This window comes from Eurytemora carolleeae, unplaced genomic scaffold (genome assembly GCF_000591075.1).
Source record: "Eurytemora carolleeae unplaced genomic scaffold, Eaff_2.0 scaffold216, whole genome shotgun sequence".
Classification (NCBI taxonomy): Eukaryota; Metazoa; Arthropoda; class Copepoda; order Calanoida; family Temoridae; genus Eurytemora; species Eurytemora carolleeae.
In genome coordinates, this window is record NW_019396333.1 from 287,110 (window position 1) to 306,546 (window position 19,437).

Genomic DNA, 19,437 nt, shown 5'->3' on the forward strand with positions numbered 1-19,437 from the left:
CCCCCTACCCTACCCCTACTTATTTTTCACTTAATATTTTAAAAACGGGAGGGGAGAATTTTCATGAGTAAGAACATGTTTAAAATCAAACACATGATTATAAATAGTATTATTATTTAGAGAAGTCGAAAAAAAAGATTATTGCAAATGAAAAATATGACCTCTCTCTCCCCATATTACTGAAATATTCTTTTCCCAGCTCAAGTACTTTGTAAAGTACTTTCATTTACAAGAAATAAAGATATATATATTAATGCCGAAGAATGTTTTTTTTTGTGTGTGAAGACTGAAGAGAGAAATGAATGTGTTTTCTGTATTGTATTTGATTTCTACAAATTGATGGTTGACTGTTGAGTATTTATATATTTTTTATTTCAATTTATTTTGTAAAAATATATAGGATTTGGTAGAGGATTGGTCGAGTAGATCTCCTCCTGATCTTCTAGGGTTCGTTCCTTACACATGGAACTTCAAGTTCTTACTCAAGGTTAGTTCCTTACACATGGAATTTCAAGTTCTTTCTCAAGGTTAGTTCCTTATACATGGAATTTCAAGTTCTTACTCAAGTAAGTTCTTACTCAAGGTAAGTTCCTTATACATAGAACTTTAAGTTCTTACTCAAGGTTAGTTCCTTATACATGGAATTTCAAGTTCTTACTCAAGGTAAGTTCCTTATACATGGAACTTTAAGTTCTTACTCAAGGTAAGTTCCTTATACATGGAACTTTAAGTTCTTACTCAAGGTAAGTTCCTTATACATGGAACTTTAAGTTCTTACTCAAGGTTAGTTCCTTACACATGGAATTTCAAGTTCTTACTCAAGGAGTTCCTGATACATGAAACTTCAAGATCTTACTCAAGGTTAGTTCTTTACACATGGAACTTCAAGTTCTTACTCAAGGTAAGGTTTTTATACATGGCACTTCAAGTTCTTACTCAAGGTAAGTTCCTTACACATGGAACTTTAAGTTCTTACTCAAGGTTAGTTCCTTATACATGGAACTTCAAGTTTTTACTCAAGGATAGTTTCTTATACATTTAACTTCAAGTTCTTACTCAGGGTTAGATCCTCACACTTTCTGACTTACTGACTCATGGACTTACTCTAATAGACTTACTGACGTATTGACATTCTGACTTATTGTCTTACTTTATTAAGCCTACCTTACCTTTAATGGTGTTTCTTAAGAGTTTGAGTGTATAACTACAGCTAATGAGTATATCTGTATTCCTAGGAGATTGAGTGTATAACTACAGCTAATGAGTATATCTGTATTCCTGGAAGTTTGAGTGTATAACAACAGCTAATGAGTATGTCTGTATTCCTAGGAGTTTGAGTGTATAACTACAGCTAATGAGTATATTTTAGAAGCCTGACTTTTAGTTATAAGAAAATATGATTTTGTCCTAAATGTTAAAATTAGAATTGAGTTTGCTTAAATGCGCAAACAGTTTACTGATATTTCGCAAACTTGTTCAATCTCGGATTTTACACTAGTCATTCTTAGTATGTTAAACGAGTGACATATGAATAAATAAACTTGTGAAAATATGTTATCATTCTGAGTTATTGAGACTTCTATACTGGTGACCCCGACGAGAGAATTTATNCCTGCTGCACCATGCCTGAAACTTGGGAGGGAGAACTGTAGAAGCCTGACTTTTAGTTATAAGAAAATATGATTTTGTCCTACATGTTAAAATTAGAATTGAGTTTGCATAAATGCGCAAACAGTTTCACTGATATTTCGCAAACTTGTTCAATCTCGGATTTTACACTAGTCATTCTTAGTATGTTAAAAGAGTAACATATGAATAAATAAACTTGTGAAAATATGTTATCATTCTGAGTTATTGAGACTTCTATAATATCTGTATTCCTAGGAGTTTGAGTGTATAAGTACAGCTAATGAGTATGTCTGTATTCCTAGGAGTTTGAGTGTATACTTACAGCTAATGAGTATATCTGTATTCCTTGGAGTTTGAGTGTATAACTACAGCTAATGAGTATATCTGTATTCCTGGGAGTTTGAGTGTATAACTACAGCTAATGAGTATGTTTGTATTCCTAGGAGTTTGAGTGTATGACTACAGCTAATGAGTATATCTGTACTCCTAGGAGTTTGAGTGTATAACTACAGCTAATGAGTATGTCTTTATTCCTAGGAGTTTGAGTGTATAACTACAGCTAATGAGTATGTCTGTATTCCTAGGAGTTTGAGTGTATAACTACAGCTAATGAGTATAACTGGATTGATACAACTAGCACCTATCCTGAGAACTCTCATATGGGAATATGTGGCAGGAATGTTAACAGTGTAATTTTTTAACATATTTTTTTTTAACAAAATTCTAAAACTAATTAGATGATAGCAGCTGCAAATATTTGGACATTTATGTTTTTCTAAATCTCCATTTTCTTCTTGTTCGGCTAATTGCATCAGGTTCGGCTAATTTTGCAAAAGAAAAGATTTTTTTGGTGACGCCTTTGCATTTAACGAGTTTGCAAGCTTTAGAACTGTTAACTGTTATTTTTATTTTTGAACGAAAGAACAAACATGTGCTTGCAAAGTTATTCGTTTTGCTCGATACACTACAATCTAGACAGAGAAAATTTGCAATATTACAGCTTTGTGACCTCGTAGCTCCGTTATTTTTGATTTTACGCTTAAGTATTAGAAAGCAAAGCTTTATCCCGTTACTCTCAACAATTTCAAAACCTTGATGTTCCTCTAAATAGCTCTTCCAGAAGAGGAGTTATGTTCCAATTTAATTTAAATATTTGTTGACTGTTGTCAAATATTAGATCGTTGTCAATATCCTTCTCCCTACCCTATACACACTTCCTTCCAGAATCCGTTCTCTTTCTCTTCAAGGTAATCACAGGCAGAATTTAAAGAATTTGAGCCGCGGCTCAAATATGGGTTGTTCCACTTAAAATCGTATTCAATGTTTCTATAGAATATTATGAAATATCAACTATATCAGAGGAACTTAGTTCCAAAACTAACACTTGGCCCATTTCTAACACTCAGTGAACTAATGTCCCCTGTTTATACACACGAATGAGGTTCGACATTTTTTTTTTGGGTGCACAGATTCTATGGGTGATGTGGCCCAATATGAACATTTGAGATTGATTGGAACATTGCATCAGGTTGAGGTCGTTTTCGGTTTTTCGGCAAAATATTTATTGTTGGTAAAAGTCAATGACCTCCGATCCTAAATTTTCTTTGTGATCCTGGTAGAGGGCACCAATGGGAGGGGAGGCTGAATGTAAAATTTCAGCATTGTATCTCAATTTGTATAACTAAATGCAGCATGTACAACATTTTTTGTTACAGAGTATCGAATTGCCTCCTGAACAAAAATCCAGATTTTTTCAAAAATACTTCCACCTAATTTCATCAAGTTAGAGCAATAATGTTTTTGTATTTTAATACTAAGGGCTGACATCACCCAGAGAACCTATGCACCTTTTGATTTTATTATTCACTTCTTCTTGTTTCACCATAATATACATGATATGAATCGAATTGAATTTGACATTTTAATATCTGAATGATAAGTTTTAGATTTAATTGAATTATTTACGTTCCTGGTAAAAATATAAAATGTGAAGCATATCAAATGCACAAAAGATTGCCTAAATGTCGTCTTCCTATTAAACATTTGTATGGTTCCCACTGTAAAATAATATTATCCAGGTATCTGGAGAGAACATGGAGTTAGTCCTGCACCTCCCGGACACGTTCACCAGCCATCACATCCTCACAACCCTAGACCCTGAGGTTAAGTTCGTCAACAGGAAACAGATATATTCAAGATAAACAGGCACCCCCCCCCCCTTGAGGCTCACATCTCAGTATATAGCAGGGTTAAAGGGACTGCAAGCGAATTCTCTAGTTGCCCTCCACTCAAACATGACATTGCCCGATTTACCACTGTACCTTAAAAGCTTTGTTGTATCAAGTAAGAATGAGATTTCCATTTCTTTATTTCATTGCGGTTTCTCTGCAAAAATTACTTCCGCATTTCTTGCTTAAAAGAGAAATTATCAGAATTAAACACTTAACAGTATGGAAAGCGACGATATCTTCCACATTTTTGATCAGATTAAAGTTTTAATGTTACGGTTGTACATCGGGCATTGCCATCTTTGCATGGTGGGTCACATGAAATTACGCTTACAGTCCCTGAAAGCCCCTAGGTTGGATTTATTAAAAAGCTATAAGTAGTTTAACTATGTGTAGATAAAGGGTGATTCTAAAAAAACACACAAAATGCAAATTTTTATTTATCGGGGCTGCAGGCGGTGAATCAAAAGATTAAAAACGTACCAATCTAAAAAGTTTGCATATAACCTTTACTTTATGTTTTTATATCACTCGTTAGTCTCTTTTATAGATCTGACTCCCATTTTTATCAGAGAACAAACGGTATTTTACATGGAATAAAAGCCGGTAAACGCCCACAAAATCAAATTCTCTGTGTATCTTTATTCAGGGTTAAATCACAATTTTTAAAAAGCTTATCATTTAATACTTTCAGCTCCTTTGAATGTAGCTCTATCATCCCAGGTCACTATTTTGACTTTGATTACTTAAATTATGGTTTAAATCGAGATTTTTATATTTACGCCACAATTTCATTGAAAATACTTACTCTTCATACTCATGCGCATGTTATTATTATTAAATTACCACCAAACCAATCTTTCTTTTTGAAGTTATTGATTTTCATTGCCCGTCAGTTTGTAAAAACAGACTACTTTTCATGCCATTTTCATTTTTTTGTATTAGATATGAAAAAATGAAGCTTAAGATGTTGTTTGTGTGATGGGTTTTCGACTAAAAACATGGTATATACCAGAAAATAATCACTTTATTATTTCTCCAGCACTGGCTTATTTAGTATTTTGAATACAAACCTTGATCAGTGTTTTCAAGATGTTTTTGTCATTTTTTTCCCCCATCAATTAGCCTTAAAGGATCCTGTTCTTAATATTTATTGGATTTTTAGCCATCTTCTATCTTATTTTATTGGTTAATTTTGAGTTTTACCATCTTGTGTGTTTTTTTTAGAATCACCCTTTAGTTGCACTAGATACGTAGTTAAAATGTCAGTATGTAGTTGAACTATGTTAATTCTGACTTCTGTTTATAGATTAGTAAGCTCTTCTGTTCTTTTTGTCTGTTACATCAAATACAAAGATTTATTTACAAGATTTAAAAATCTGAGAAATTAGTTAAACTTTGTTAAAACAGAATTGATTCAAGAACGTCTAAATGATTGAGCAGAGAGGATTGAATGAGTTTAATGTGATAACTGTTTCTATGATCCTAATTATTCTGTTTACATCTGTTGGAGTTTAGGGATGGTAGCATAGGCTGGAAGAAAGATTTACAAGCTGGTAACTGGAGAAGAAGATGTGATTATACAGGTTTTTAAATTTAAATAAAGTCAGGGGAGTATATTTTTAAGAATTACCCCTACTCCCTGGGAAATGATATTAAAAATTGAACATCAAAATGCAAGTTTTTTTTATTCTACTCCCAAAAAATATGTTTTCCTAAAAATCGTTCATTTTCCTTGACTCAGCAAATACAATCCTAAAAAATCCTCGCAATCGTACCTAACTTTTTGGAGAAAATAAAGGATTTTCGAAAGGCGAGGGGGACGGGGGAAATTATTTTTTTTTAAGAAAAGATACAAAACTGGAAAAAGTTATTTTGAAAATGCAACGTTATTTGATCATCTTTTTTAAGTCGTTATCAATCAAATATGAAAATAATTAAAGAAAAGACCTTGTTATTGTTAAGTTCAAATATTGATCAACCTGAACGGTGAAAATCGCAAAGTCGAGTTCAAAAACATCATTGGTGACGAAACCCGTTTTTGTAAGCTGAAATTGAAATTGAATGCATTTTCGTTTCGATCTTTTCCTGTTTCTGAACCATCAACCAGTAGCAGTTTTTGATTAATATTTATATTGATTTGATATTGCAGAGGGTTGGATAGACTGCTGGTGTGTTCCTAATCTTGTATTATCCATCTCATTTCTCTTCCATCCTACTCCTATACCTGGACCTAAAGCACAGGTACATTCCCATCCTTCTTTTATACCAGAACCCAGAGCACTGGTACAGTGTATTTCATCCCTATCCTTTACCAGGACCTAGAGCACAGGTACAGTGGATTCCATCCTACTCCTATACAGGACCTAGAGCACAGGTACAGTGGATTCCATCCTACTCCTATACAGGACCTAGAGCACAGGTACAGTGGATTCCATCCTACTCCTATACCAGGACCTAGAGCACAGGTACATTGGATTCCATCCTACTCCTATACCAGGACCTAGAGCTCAGGTACAGTGGATTCCATCCTACTCCTATACAGGACCTAGAGCACAGGTACAGTGGATTCCATCCTACTCCTTTACTAGGACCTAGAGCACAGGTACAGTGGATTCCATCCTACTCCTATACCAGGAGCAGAATCTAGAGCATATGTATAGTGGATTCTCTCCTACTCCTTTTATAGGATTTAGAGCATAGGTACATTGGATTCCATCCTACTCCTATACCAGGACCTAGAGCACAGGTACACTGGATTCCATCCTACTCCTATACTAGGACTTAGAGCATAGGTACATTGGATTCCATCCTACTCCTATACCAGGAGCAGGACCTAGAGCATATGTATAGTGGATTCTCTCCTACTCCTATACTAGGACTTAGAGCATAGGTACATTGGATTCCATCCTACTCCTATACCAGTAGAAGAATCTAGATCATAGGTATAGTGGATTCTATCCTACTCCTATACTAGGACTTAGAGCATAGGTACATTGGATTCCATCCTACTCCTATACCAGGAGAAGAATCTAGAGCATATGTATAGTGGATTCTCTCCTACTCCTATACTAGGACTTAGAGCATAGGTACATTGGATTCCATCCTACTCCTATACCAGGAGCAGAACCTAGAGCATTGGTATAGTGGATTCTCTCCTACTCCTATACTAGGACTCAGAGCATAGGTACATTGGATTCCATCCTACTCCTATACCAGAACCCAGAGCACAGATACAGTTTGTTCCATTTCATCCTACTCCTATACCAGGAGCAGGACCTAGAGCATAGGTATAGTGGATTCTCTCCTACTCCTGTACTAGGACTTAGAGAATAGGTACATTGGATTCCATCCTTCTCCTATACCAGAACCCAGAGCACAGATACAGTTTATTCCATTCCATCCTACTCCTATACCAGGAGCAGGACCTAGAGCACAGGTACAGTGGATTTCATCCTACTCCCATTCCAGGACCTAGACTATGAAATTTGACCACAGAAGGCAAGTTTTTCAATGATTTTGGATACTTTTTTTTTCACCCAAACCTCTTAACAAATTGTTGCGTAAAAAAAACCCCAACTTTTGGAACAAACGAAAGCTTTTTAAGAGTGGAGGGGGAGGGAGGGTCATTGTAATGATTTTGAAAAATATAAGCACTGTAATTGTAAAATCCTTAATGATAAAAAAGTACGCAGAGTACTATTTTTCCAAAGATTTATGGTTATCACTGTACTTCTTGTTTCTAGGCGGATATTGGAACCCCTGAACGAGAACAGGTTCTCCTTGGTCCTCTCCGACCAGTAGATGGTGACCATCATTATCCTGGACAAGACAGACAGGTACGACTTCATTAGGTTAAAAGACAAATTGTTTTTATTAAATGTGCATTGGACCCCCCCCCCACCCTTTGCTCATCTTCCTCCTTTTGAAAAAACTAACCTAACCTTTACTAGTATAATCACGCGAGGTTGCTCTTCAGAAAGAGGAAAGCCTGGGGTACAGAAGAACTAGGATTTAAATTTAAATCCTGTTGTAATGTATTGTTATCCTATTTGCTATTGCAGTGTACTTTTAAGTACTAAACTACTGTAAAGTACTGTAAAGTACTGTACTGTACTGTACTGTACTGTACTGTACTGTACTGTACTGTACTGTACTGCTCTGCACTTCAGAATCAGAAAACTGGAATGAATGACGTCTTTGCTTTTCTGTATACTGCAGCAATGTTTTTGTACCATTAGATTTGTATTATGGTCACTTGAAATTACATTGACATTCCCTTTAACTCTTTTAAAGCTGTTATTTTTAGTAAAGTTTTTGTCTTTCTTGGTCTTTAAAGTAAATCAAACAATAATTTTAACTTCTTTGAAATTTGTATTCCCTTTGTAGCCTTTGATTAACGGGTGAATTGGATTGTTTTATTAATATTTTATTATATCTAATATTTAGAACAAAATCTTGCTTATTGCCCAACATCAAATATTTACCTTTCATTATTTTTATTAGATTGGACGGGGTTTAACCTTTTTTAATTTTATTTTCTAATAGAAGAAAATGGATTTACAATTCTTCATTTTTTTACTTTATAGTTTACTTCTTTCTAATTATTTGTTGCTGTTTTTGTATTGCTTTTATGTGTTTGTTGTATTTTGTTTAATGTTTATTTATTTTATAATGTTTTTTCATTTATTTTTTAATGTTTACTGTTTATTTTATAATATTGATTTATTTATTTTTTAATGATTAATGTTTATTTTATAATGTTTATTCATATATTTTTTAATGTTTACTGTTTCTTGTATTGGTTATTTCTTATTGTTCATATTTCATTAATCTTTTCGAACATTGTTCATTTTTTACTTTAAAATATTTTTATTTTTAGGGTTGTGGCCGTAAGCACACGCATACAAAAATACGATATATCAGTAAACCTGTTTCCAGTTCGTTTTCGAAGTCTTTCTATTTTTTGTTTTGCACAAGGCTGATAAAAAGGTTATTCCCAACGTCTTGTGTTGCGCCGTTGTCTTATCGTTAAAAACTTGACATATGTGTTTACCCTATAAACATTTGTTTAACGCGATCTGATCTTGCTTACTATGTTTCCTTAATCTTATCTATTGATTACCATTGCACATTGTTCAATGTTCATTGTTTCTTAGTTCATTAGTGCATTTGTTCATTGTCACTGTTCAGTGTTCATAGTTCATAGTTTTTTTGTATAATGTTCAGGTTCCTGTTGAAATAGGAGAGGAACTGCCCCCCTTTGATCCAGAAAGCTTAGAACCAGATTTATGCAAGGTATAATTCACACGATATATAAATATAATGTTTTTAAACCTCCCCCCCCCTCCCCGACCCTCTTAAAAATTCTTACTTTTTTTACAATTTTTCTTGACGTTACCTCCGACTGTCACCTCACTGGGCTAAAGGGGTAGCTTATGTAGGATGGTCAATTTTTGCTTCTTAAAGGGAGTGTTCGCGAAAAACGAAAGAGGGTATAGGCTTTCGGCGAAAAATAATCGCTTTAACAAATTGAAATCTGATAAATCCATATGAGAAACACGAAAATCTCCAAAATCTTTCTTTGTTAATGTTTAAAAAAAACATTTTTAAATTTGCATATATTTATTTTTTAATATTGTTTAGGTAGAACTAGAGGTTGGGCCTAGTCTAGTTTTCCTGTATGGGACCTTGATCAGGTTAAATACAAACACATTCATTTAATATTAAATTTTATATTTCAACAATTAACAAAATACAAGTCTTACAATAAGGATTGAACTAGTTTTCGTCGAATATTTTAATAAGATTCGTCAAGAGAAATAGAATTACATGAACTTTTTTTAATATAAGCTTTTACCCTTTTTCCTAAATTATAAAGAAAATAATAAAGTCTTAAGAAAATAAAGGCTTGAGATGTGCCGGCCAGAACAGTAAAATCTAGTTTCTGGACATTTTGAAAAGTTTGAAGATTTACTTACATTATGTTCATTAAGAAATAAGCTGATACACTCAGTAAAAGTTAAATTGAATATAATGTGATGTTTTAATCTTTTAGACATTTTTTTAAAATGTTATATTTTTTTGTCAGAAACTTTATGCACGTGAAAGAGAACCTATTCGGAGAGGATCAGCGTTATACACCTATGGATGAGCAGGTAAAAACCAGGCCACATCCGGCATCTACATATCCTAGAAGCAGAAGCCTTAAAAAAATGACGCGCATGCCGCGCTGAATTGCAAAACAGAGAGGGAGAGAGCCTGGTCTAGCCGCGGCGCTCGGCCCTCTAGCTTGTCCTAGCCGCAGCGCTCGGCCCAGAAAGTGTCTGAACCCAACCTAACCCTGAATTACAGAGCCTCCCATATCATATAAGATTATCTCCAATCTTCGACGCCAAAATACGCACATAATACTCAAAAATCTAGCATTTTCTGCAAAAAAAAAATTCTATTAGCCTCATTAAATTTTTTTTAAATGATTCATTTTCCTTAAATTTTCTGATTTATCCCTCAAATTGTAATTTAAACCCATTGACGCGGTCTAATTTGATGTGGGACACCCTGTATATACTAACCTCTCTCATTCTTGTAATTCAACGCGGCAAGTGCGCGTAACTCCTTTTGGCAACTGCCATATTTTTTTTTTATATTTTTATACAATTACAAAGCATATTTTATTACAAAGCTATCACAATTTATTATGCAATTTGGACCCGCCTAACCAGGTTAGGTTGTTTTGATCGGTAGGCCCTAAGATAGTTAACGACAATGAATATAATTGGATACGCAAATCAAATTCACGTATGTTTTGGGAAAGGTAAGGATTTGAAGGTAGGAGATTGTCAGGTGATCTGTGGCAGGGTGATAACAGAGACACTAACGAAGAGATAAATTAAAATTTAGGGTGTAGAGGAATACCAAGCTAGCCTTGGTTGTTTTTCTAAAATCAAAAATATGAGTATCATGTGTATTTTGAATGGGTGAACACTCCCTTTAATTTCCAGGTTGTGGAGAGTAAAGAGAGCAAGGTGGAGAAGAAGACTAAAGAGTTTGATCCACGAGATTATCGTCCTCTCAACGTTATACTTGACATGACCGTTCATGATCTTCAGGTAACTGTACTCATCGTCATCATTCCTTTCATCATCACCATCTAATACTAGTGCAAACTCCTATCCTCATACTAGCCCGTATTAATATCCTCATACTAGTCCATATTATTATCCTCATACTAGTCCATGTTATTATCCTCATACTAGTCCATATTATTATCATCATACTAGTCCATATTATTATCCTAAACCTAGTCCATATGCTTAAACTTCGCTTTCTTCACATCCTCATCTTGGTTTCAAATGTTTGGGAAAATGCCTCTATGAAATCTGCAAACACTTTTGGTTCAGTGAATATAAGGAAAATGGACAAAGAACTGATTTAGCATCTACTGTTAAATTTTATCAATTTTTGTTAAAAAAATAAATTGGTTTTGATATTTCCAACAACTTTACTTTTTAACATAACTTTGTCAAAAGTTCTGTTTTAGCACAGCTGGGCAGAATTTCTAGATTTCAAAAAAGTTTAGTAACGCCTATTAAGATATGATTTATTTTCAGGCGAACCTGGTGAAATATTGTTCTCCGTCGGAACCTCCCTGTCCAGTTTTATGCGTAGAAAAACTGGTTTTTGAGATGGATAAATCATTTAGAGAAACCAGGCTACAGCTCCTACTCTCACCAGTCCTTCTTAAGGTAGGATTAATCATTCATAGAAACCCGTCCTACTCAAGGTCCATTTTATTCCAGGATAAAGATCCGGATCCGCATCAAAATTATATTGATCCTATTCACTGTGTGTCTGTTACCGCAGCGATTTATTGAGCAATGAAAATTATGCATTAAATATTGAAACCGGACAGACTTTGAAGAGTCACCAGGCCTTGGCCCTTGGCTTTGTATATTTTTTTGGCGCTCAAGATTACAAGATTATAGCCCTTCTTTCTTGTTTCGGTTTATGAGTAGTATTTGGCAAAATTTGTCACAACTAAAGAGCGAATTGAAAACCTACTAATGATGTTAAGGTATCAGATCTTGTCGAGAAATCAGCAAACAAAGAGGATTCTGATACTACAAGACAAGGTAATAGATCTCTTTTAATATATGGGAATCAACGGACAAAGAGGATTCTGATACTACAAGACAAGGTAATAGATCTCTTTAAATATATGGGAGTCAACGGACAGAGAGGATTCTTATACTACAAGACAAGGTAATGGATCTCTTTGAATATATGGGAATCAACGCGTAACTACATAGAGAATAACGAACATATCCTTGCTTCTATCTGAAACTTGAAATTTTTGATTTCTACTTGCAGAAATGTACAGCTGCGCAAGGAGGAAACAATTTTTATTTTCATTTAAATGTTACTGAAGTATCTAGTTTTTTTAACAATTGCCTTCAGTTGTTCTGATTTTAAGACAGTAGACTAACTTTTGTAGAATTTATGCGAACAAGGGCGTATACAGGATTTTGTGCATGGAGTGAGATTATATTTGTTTTGTCCAAAGGAGGGAAACCAAGGGTTTTTACTTACAGTAAACTAATTAGTTGTTTAGGAACAGGTTGAGAAAATAAAAATTAACTCTTAATATCGAAAATAAGTAATCTTATTCAGTTATTAGTTTCTGTAATGTCTCATTGTTCACAAACATTTTCTGTAGATTTCTTGGTATTTTTATTGAAAAGACGACATTTAAAGAATTTAAAGAAATCTGCGAACAAATTCGTGAAATTAAGAAAATCAATATTATGATGAAAAAGAAATAATTGATTCTGACATTGATTTATTGAGAAAATTTTAATTGAGAAATATGTTCTTAAACATCTAATAAGTACATGGAAGAATTTTTTTTTACATTTTTTGTCGTCGTTATTTCATAATTTTGAAAAAATCGATGCTCAGAAGTATTCACCCAAATGGATGATATTGAACGTCGACTTTGCGTTCAAACTCAGTACTTATTTATCATCAAAACGTTTTATATGTCTCAAATGAATTCTAAAAAAATCGTACATTGCCGGTCACTTCCTTTAATCATTGAATGAAAAGAAGATTAAATAAATTGTCATCTTTTTTTTTGGTCTTGTTCTTAGATAAAGATAGATTTCGCATAAGAAGACATTTCTGAACTAATTATACAAAATTGTACGTAGCTATTTGATTTTTCGTACATAAGCTATCTATGTTTATTTATTTATCTATAGTCTTGTCTAAGACACCTGAACTGAACATCTATATTCATACTTCATACTTCATAGCGTAAACTACCGATCAACTGATAACAGTTGACTAGTATTTTCGCGATCTAGTGTTGGTCAAGCGAAGCTCTTTGTAACTTCTGATATGATTGGACCTCAAAGAAACTAACTTCGGGTCACCAGATGTGTAGGTTTTATTTTTTTATTTAGCTAGGTTCACAATAGATTGTTGGGAGGGGAAAAATAGTTTGAGTTAATAAATACATCAGATATCAAATATATGGCTGATTACAAAGTATTTCACACTCACAGAGAAACCTCCAATTTACTAACGCTTGCCGTGCAGACTAAAAACGATTTTTAATTATTTGCCACGTTGTTTAATGACAGTATTTGTTTCCTAGGTAACCTACTGTTGACCGGTCTTCAATTCCGCGGTCACGCGATGTTCTCCGAGCTTGACCGAGAGCTAGGAGCTGAGACTCTGGAGTATACCTGGCTGATGGAGCTGACCTGCGGGAACCTCCTCGGGAAGGTTTGTTTATGTTTATTTAAAACTATTGTGTTCTTTATCATTCATACTCACTTCATGGTAAACTTTATTATTGAAGTGCAATAAACTAATTGGCGTGCTATTAAGTTAAATTAACTTTATATTATAGCACCATGATAAAAATTAATCATCGTGCTATAATGTAAAATTATCTGTATATTATAATATTTCCAAATTTAAATCTCCAAGAGGCAAGGACCCTAAATAAGGGTATCATTGGAGAAAAGAAATTATTATATTATGGCAAACTAACTTTAATCTTAACATTATTTTAGGCTGCCTTTTTGGGTTATTTACGTATCTTATTATTTTTTCAAAACTTTTTTTTGTTTTTAAAAAATGATAATGAAACTGATAATGATAATGATAATGATAATGATAATGAACTAGGTGACTATCCCCCAGATCTACAACCTAGTGATGAGCCTAGAGACACTCATCTATCTCACCGCTGACAAGGAATCACAGACCAACATATTTTATCTTTGACATTTTTTTTATCTTTGACATTTTTTATCTTTGACATTTTTTTATCTTTGACTTTTTTAATTCTTTCAAACAATTTGCAATCCATGTAAGGCTTAACATATGTTCAGTTTTTAACTAAATAAAACAAATCTTTGAATCCCTATATATCTTTCCAACCTGGGGCAATTAGATTGTAGTTTAAATATGTAGAGGTAGTTAAACCCTTTTCTTTTGTGCGCCGGTTCAAGTTGAAGAGAAGTGGATGTAATTCAACTACGTATTGCTATCCAATAAATCTGGTCCTTGGTGTTGCAAACCTTAGATATTTCTAACTTTTATTAAATGATCCAGCAGAATTTACAGTTTGAAATATGAAAAGTCTCCGTCATAAGGTTGTAAAATATAAGGATTAGAAAATTATAATTTGTAGCGATTGTAGTTCCTTTAGTTTGATTCAAAATTAAAACCAACCTACATTAAGCCCTTACATGGATTTTAAAATTTATTTAAGAGTTTCCAATTAAAGGTTTTATTGTTTGTGTTGTATAAGTGTTTTACCTTAGCTGTTTTCAATTTTTCCAAATCTATTTTAAAATTGAAATTTAAAAACTATTTAAACTAGTATTTTTATATTTCAATTTATGACTTAGAGGCTCAGAGCTGGTAACTCTTGATAGGAGTAAGGATAATACATTATCTATTAGATTTATGCAAATTTTCAGCACATATTTTATTAATTATGGTCATGCTGCGTTTTGCTCAATGCGCGTGGTCATTGGCATTTTCCTATCTCTCGACTCTTGTATGTTCAACATGGATTTTGTTTAGTATTGTTAACAAATTGAAAAGGAACCGGAAACAAATTCTTAATTTCCGGCCAAAACTAAGAAGTAGTTTTGACATGTACCCCGGCCTGGCATTCTCTTAAATCTGATTGGTTTAAGGGACTGTAAGGTTAATTTCAAGTGACTCTCCATGCAAAGAGGCAATACCCGTTTAACAACGGCACCCATAAAACCTTAATTGCCGGCCAAAACTCATAAGTAGTTTTGATAAAGAACATGTACCCCGGCCTGGCATTCTCTTAAATCTGATTGGTTTAATGGACTGTAAGGTTAATTTCAAGTAATCCTCCATTAATTTCATTCAAAATGTGGAATATATCGTCATTTTTCTCATCTTACCGTGTTTAACTAGGATACTTTGCTTCTTTTGAGTCATTTTAGCAGAGAAACTGCAAATGAAAACAGTTTAAAGAAATAAAAACATGGATATCTAATTCATACTTGATCAGACATCGCCATCTTTGCATAGGGAGTCACTTGAAATTACGATGACAGTCTCTTTAAGTATCTATCTATCTTTAAGTGACAAGTAGGGAAAAAAGGTGGAAAGTGAAACGACGACCTTTAATATTTGTTCACGAACTTACTTTTACTTCTTACACGTTTTCAAGTTTAAAATACAAGTTGAAGTTGGTGTGACGAGTTCTAGGAGAATGTGATGAAGCATCCTCGACCTTACAAGATCTGTCAACACGATCGGAAACAAAAGGACTGCATAGAGTCTCATCAGGACGTTTTATGCCCTACTGTGCCTGAACTCAAGTACAAGGTAAACAGGAATTATGTACTAATTTATATACCATCAGGACGTTTTATGTACTTCTGTACCAGAACTCAAGTATTAGGTAAACAGGAATTATGTACTAAATTACGTACCATCAGGACGTTTTATGTACTACTGTACCAGAACTCAAGTAGTAGGTAAACAGGAATTATGTACTAAATTACGTACCATCAGGACGTTTTATGTTCTACTGTACCAGAACTCAAGTAGTAGGTAAACAGGTTATTCGAATTTATGTATAAACTATTTTGCATATTATAAATTGGCACCCTGATCTCTAATCGTTCTTTTTAAATCTATTTAATTGAAATATTTTGTTATTATTACTAACATTAGGTGGAAAAAATAATCAAAACAGCCAAGAGCTATTTTCCACCTAATTGCTTTATACTTGTACTGTTAATATAATCATCAATTTTGTGATTGTAAACTCTAGCTGTATACAGATACATTTATTTTAGCAATAAACTTTATCTTATCTTATGTACTAAATTATATACCATCAGGAAGTTTTATGTACTACTGTGCCAGAACTCAAGTACAAGGTAAACAGGAATTATGTACTAAATGATGTACCATCAGGAAGTTTTATGTTCTACTGTACCAGAACTCAAGTACAAGGTAAACAGGAATTATGTACTAAATTATATACCATCAGGAAGTTTTATGTACTACTGTACCAGAACTCAGGTACAAGGTAAACAGGAATTATGTACTAAATTATGTACCATCAGGACGTTTTATGTTCTACTGTACCAGAACTCAAGTACTAGGTTAACAGGAATTATGTTCTAAATTACGTACCATCAGAACGTTTTATGTACTACTGTACCAGAATTTAAGTATTAGGTAAACAGGAATTATGTACTAATTTATGTACCATAAGGACGTTTTATGTACTACAGTACCAGAACTCAAGTACTAGGTAAACAGGAATTATGTACTAAATGATGTACCATCAGAACGTTTATGTACTACGGTACTAGAACTTGAGTACAAGTTTAATGTATACAGTGTACTATCTGTCTATGAATGCAATGCAGTGTAATAAAGTGTCTCGTCAGATGCTTTAAATTCATGAAGAACAAGAAATTCGAGATGATAAAATCCTACAAATAGAATTTTTAAGAGAGAAATTCGAGATTTTGATGGATAAAATTGGTTTTATTATCATTATTAATTTGAATTTATATATAATATATTTAACAATCCGAGAGTTATGTCAAAGGTCAGAGGTTAGAACTTTAAGGTATATTATATAATATATTTAAAAATGGATTCAAAAGAATTACAGTTTTAACTGAAGTTTAAAATGATGTTTTCTTTTTCATAGTCAATTCCTTCCATAAATATGTAAGATTAAATTTTTGAAATTCTCATTTTCTTCTTATAATTAATGAAATGATTTCAGTGGTAGAGGAAACAAACAGGGTTGCCTTTAAAGATGAGATTTCAGAGACGACTGTACGAATAAAATATACACCCCTGATACTGGGATATACACCCCTGATACTGGGATATACACCCCTGATACTGGGATATACACCCCTGATACTGGGATATTGAGTTGATTTCTTAATGGTGTTTGTCAGATTTATTTTGATTTATGAATTTCCTTTATAAGAACCGGTAATAAATCATATCCATACTTTACACACTGTACATCTACATACAAGGAAGGTAGCATCTCATGGGTTAGGGTTTATAATAATAGTAATATTATTATTATTAAATGGGTGGGGGCGGGGATGGGGACATTCCCCCTAGAAAATCTTGGGGTGCAATGTACAAGTCGGCAGGATAATTTCTAAATCTAGATATTTAGATATTTTGATTTTGAAATGAATTTTTAAAATCAATAATCAGTAATTTAGTAATTTGTTTCTTTAAAGATAATGCTTTTAATGGAGAAATGGAAAGGGTGCATCGCCCCCCCCCCCCTGTCCATGTCTCTATTTTGAATATGACGGAATTTCATGGGTAGACATTTACTTATTCTTTCATTATCCCCCCCTTCCCCCCGCCCTCTGGAACATTTCCATATACTGCCCCTGGTTAGAATGGAGTTTTGATACATTTGTTGCTAATTTATGTTGAAAATAAGAAAGTTAATGAATGGCCTACAATTTTTCTCCAATTAGAGAACTTATTAAGTACAAAGAAAATTAGGTAATATTCTATAATTATCAAATAGGTCCAAAAATTACAGGTTTTAGAGAATGTTAAAGGGTATCTTTATGAATTCTACATGCCATTTTTTTAGATGTTTAGATGTTCCGTGTGAATGTTGATCTTGTTGATATCAACATAGTAGAGAAGTGTACTGCAATGTTTACAATGTTTAGATGTTCCGTGTGAGTGTTGATCTTGTTGATATCAACATAGTAGAGAAGTGTACTGCAATGTTTACAATGTTTAGATGTTCCGTGTGAGTGTTGANAAACCGGTGGAACCGCTCCAGCTCTAGGTCTCCTAAACAACCCACCAAATGAGAACGGAGACTACAACTTCAAGTAAGTCTGTTTATATATATATTTATATATTTATATTTATATATATATATATATATTTATAGGTATATATATGTTTTCAGGGCATTACTGCTATTGTGAACAATATCCAGTTCCATCAATATATATCTTCAAATCAGAAATCCAATAGATTTGATTCCTCTCATCTTCATCATCCAGATATATGGGTCGAATCAGGTTAGTCCTTATAGCCTAGAGTAGACTAAAATGTCAAATATCAAATATGTAATTATTAAATCCTGATATCTTTACAACCTAATGGTCTAAACCATGGACCATTAGGTTGTAAAAATAAAAGGATTTGATAATTACAGTTTGCATATTTAAATATAATTTAGTAAGTTCAATAAATTTAAAATATTTTAGAAGAAAATTTAAATCCTAAGAAAGAAAAAATTAAGTTTAAAAATAAAATCCGAATTGGTTAAAATTGTTCTCTAACTGTGAATGAATGCACATATTAAAGTACTTCAAAGTAGGAAATTTATATTTTTTTCCGTCTTTATAGGAAAGATGTTCTCAATAAATTTATATAAATATTGAATAAGCAATTATTGCGAAATGCCTTAAACCAAATGACAAAGTATTTTGATATTTATATTTAACGAATTATTTGCAATCATTAGATAAGAATTAGATAAGAATGAGAAGCTAGCTTTGAACTTATTAAGCTAGATATTGAACTTATTAAGCTAGGTATTGAACTTATTAAGCTAGATATTGTTGTATTCCGGACTGAACCAGAAAAGGGTGAACAGTCCCNGGTATTGAACTTATTAAGCTAGATATTGAACTTATTAAGCTAGATATTGAAGAGGGTATGGATAATGAAAATTTGTTATATTAAAACACAAACTTTGTAATTGAACAGTTTTCTAAATATTCTACAGAATGACCCATGAAATTGTGGAATAGGAGCGGCCAATTAGAAAATCTTATTTGTTGTTAGCATTGGTATAAGCTTGTAAATCAACTTATCATTGGATGAGAATCCGAATTCGCCCTGTAAAAAATTGGATGTGGATCCGCCCTGTAAAATAATGGATCAGGATCCAGGTCATGAACATATTCTGAAGATTTACTCACTCATTAGTAAATAGTTGAGGAATGTGTTTTGAGCAAAAAGTAAATTTTTAGTAGGT

General features: G+C 33.1%; 1 protein-coding gene across 1 annotated transcript in view; it reads left to right on the plus strand.

Annotated features, from left to right (window-relative positions):
• The window catches only part of LOC111701115 (uncharacterized protein KIAA1109), a 63,068-nt gene that overhangs the window by 11,185 nt on the left and 32,446 nt on the right, over positions 1 to 19,437 (plus strand). Inside the window, exons 19-35 of the mRNA XM_023472268.1 lie at positions 401 to 487; positions 2,214 to 2,305; positions 2,807 to 2,876; positions 3,708 to 3,808; positions 5,376 to 5,443; positions 6,010 to 6,101; positions 7,604 to 7,696; positions 9,087 to 9,155; positions 9,504 to 9,556; positions 9,949 to 10,015; positions 10,862 to 10,969; positions 11,471 to 11,605; positions 11,935 to 11,992; positions 13,519 to 13,649; positions 14,058 to 14,126; positions 15,630 to 15,749; positions 18,110 to 18,194. Of these exons, the coding sequence (XP_023328036.1) occupies positions 401 to 487; positions 2,214 to 2,305; positions 2,807 to 2,876; positions 3,708 to 3,808; positions 5,376 to 5,443; positions 6,010 to 6,101; positions 7,604 to 7,696; positions 9,087 to 9,155; positions 9,504 to 9,556; positions 9,949 to 10,015; positions 10,862 to 10,969; positions 11,471 to 11,605; positions 11,935 to 11,992; positions 13,519 to 13,649; positions 14,058 to 14,126; positions 15,630 to 15,749; positions 18,110 to 18,194 (1,498 nt within the window). The remainder of the gene's footprint in view (positions 1 to 400; positions 488 to 2,213; positions 2,306 to 2,806; positions 2,877 to 3,707; positions 3,809 to 5,375; positions 5,444 to 6,009; positions 6,102 to 7,603; positions 7,697 to 9,086; positions 9,156 to 9,503; positions 9,557 to 9,948; positions 10,016 to 10,861; positions 10,970 to 11,470; positions 11,606 to 11,934; positions 11,993 to 13,518; positions 13,650 to 14,057; positions 14,127 to 15,629; positions 15,750 to 18,109; positions 18,195 to 19,437) is intronic.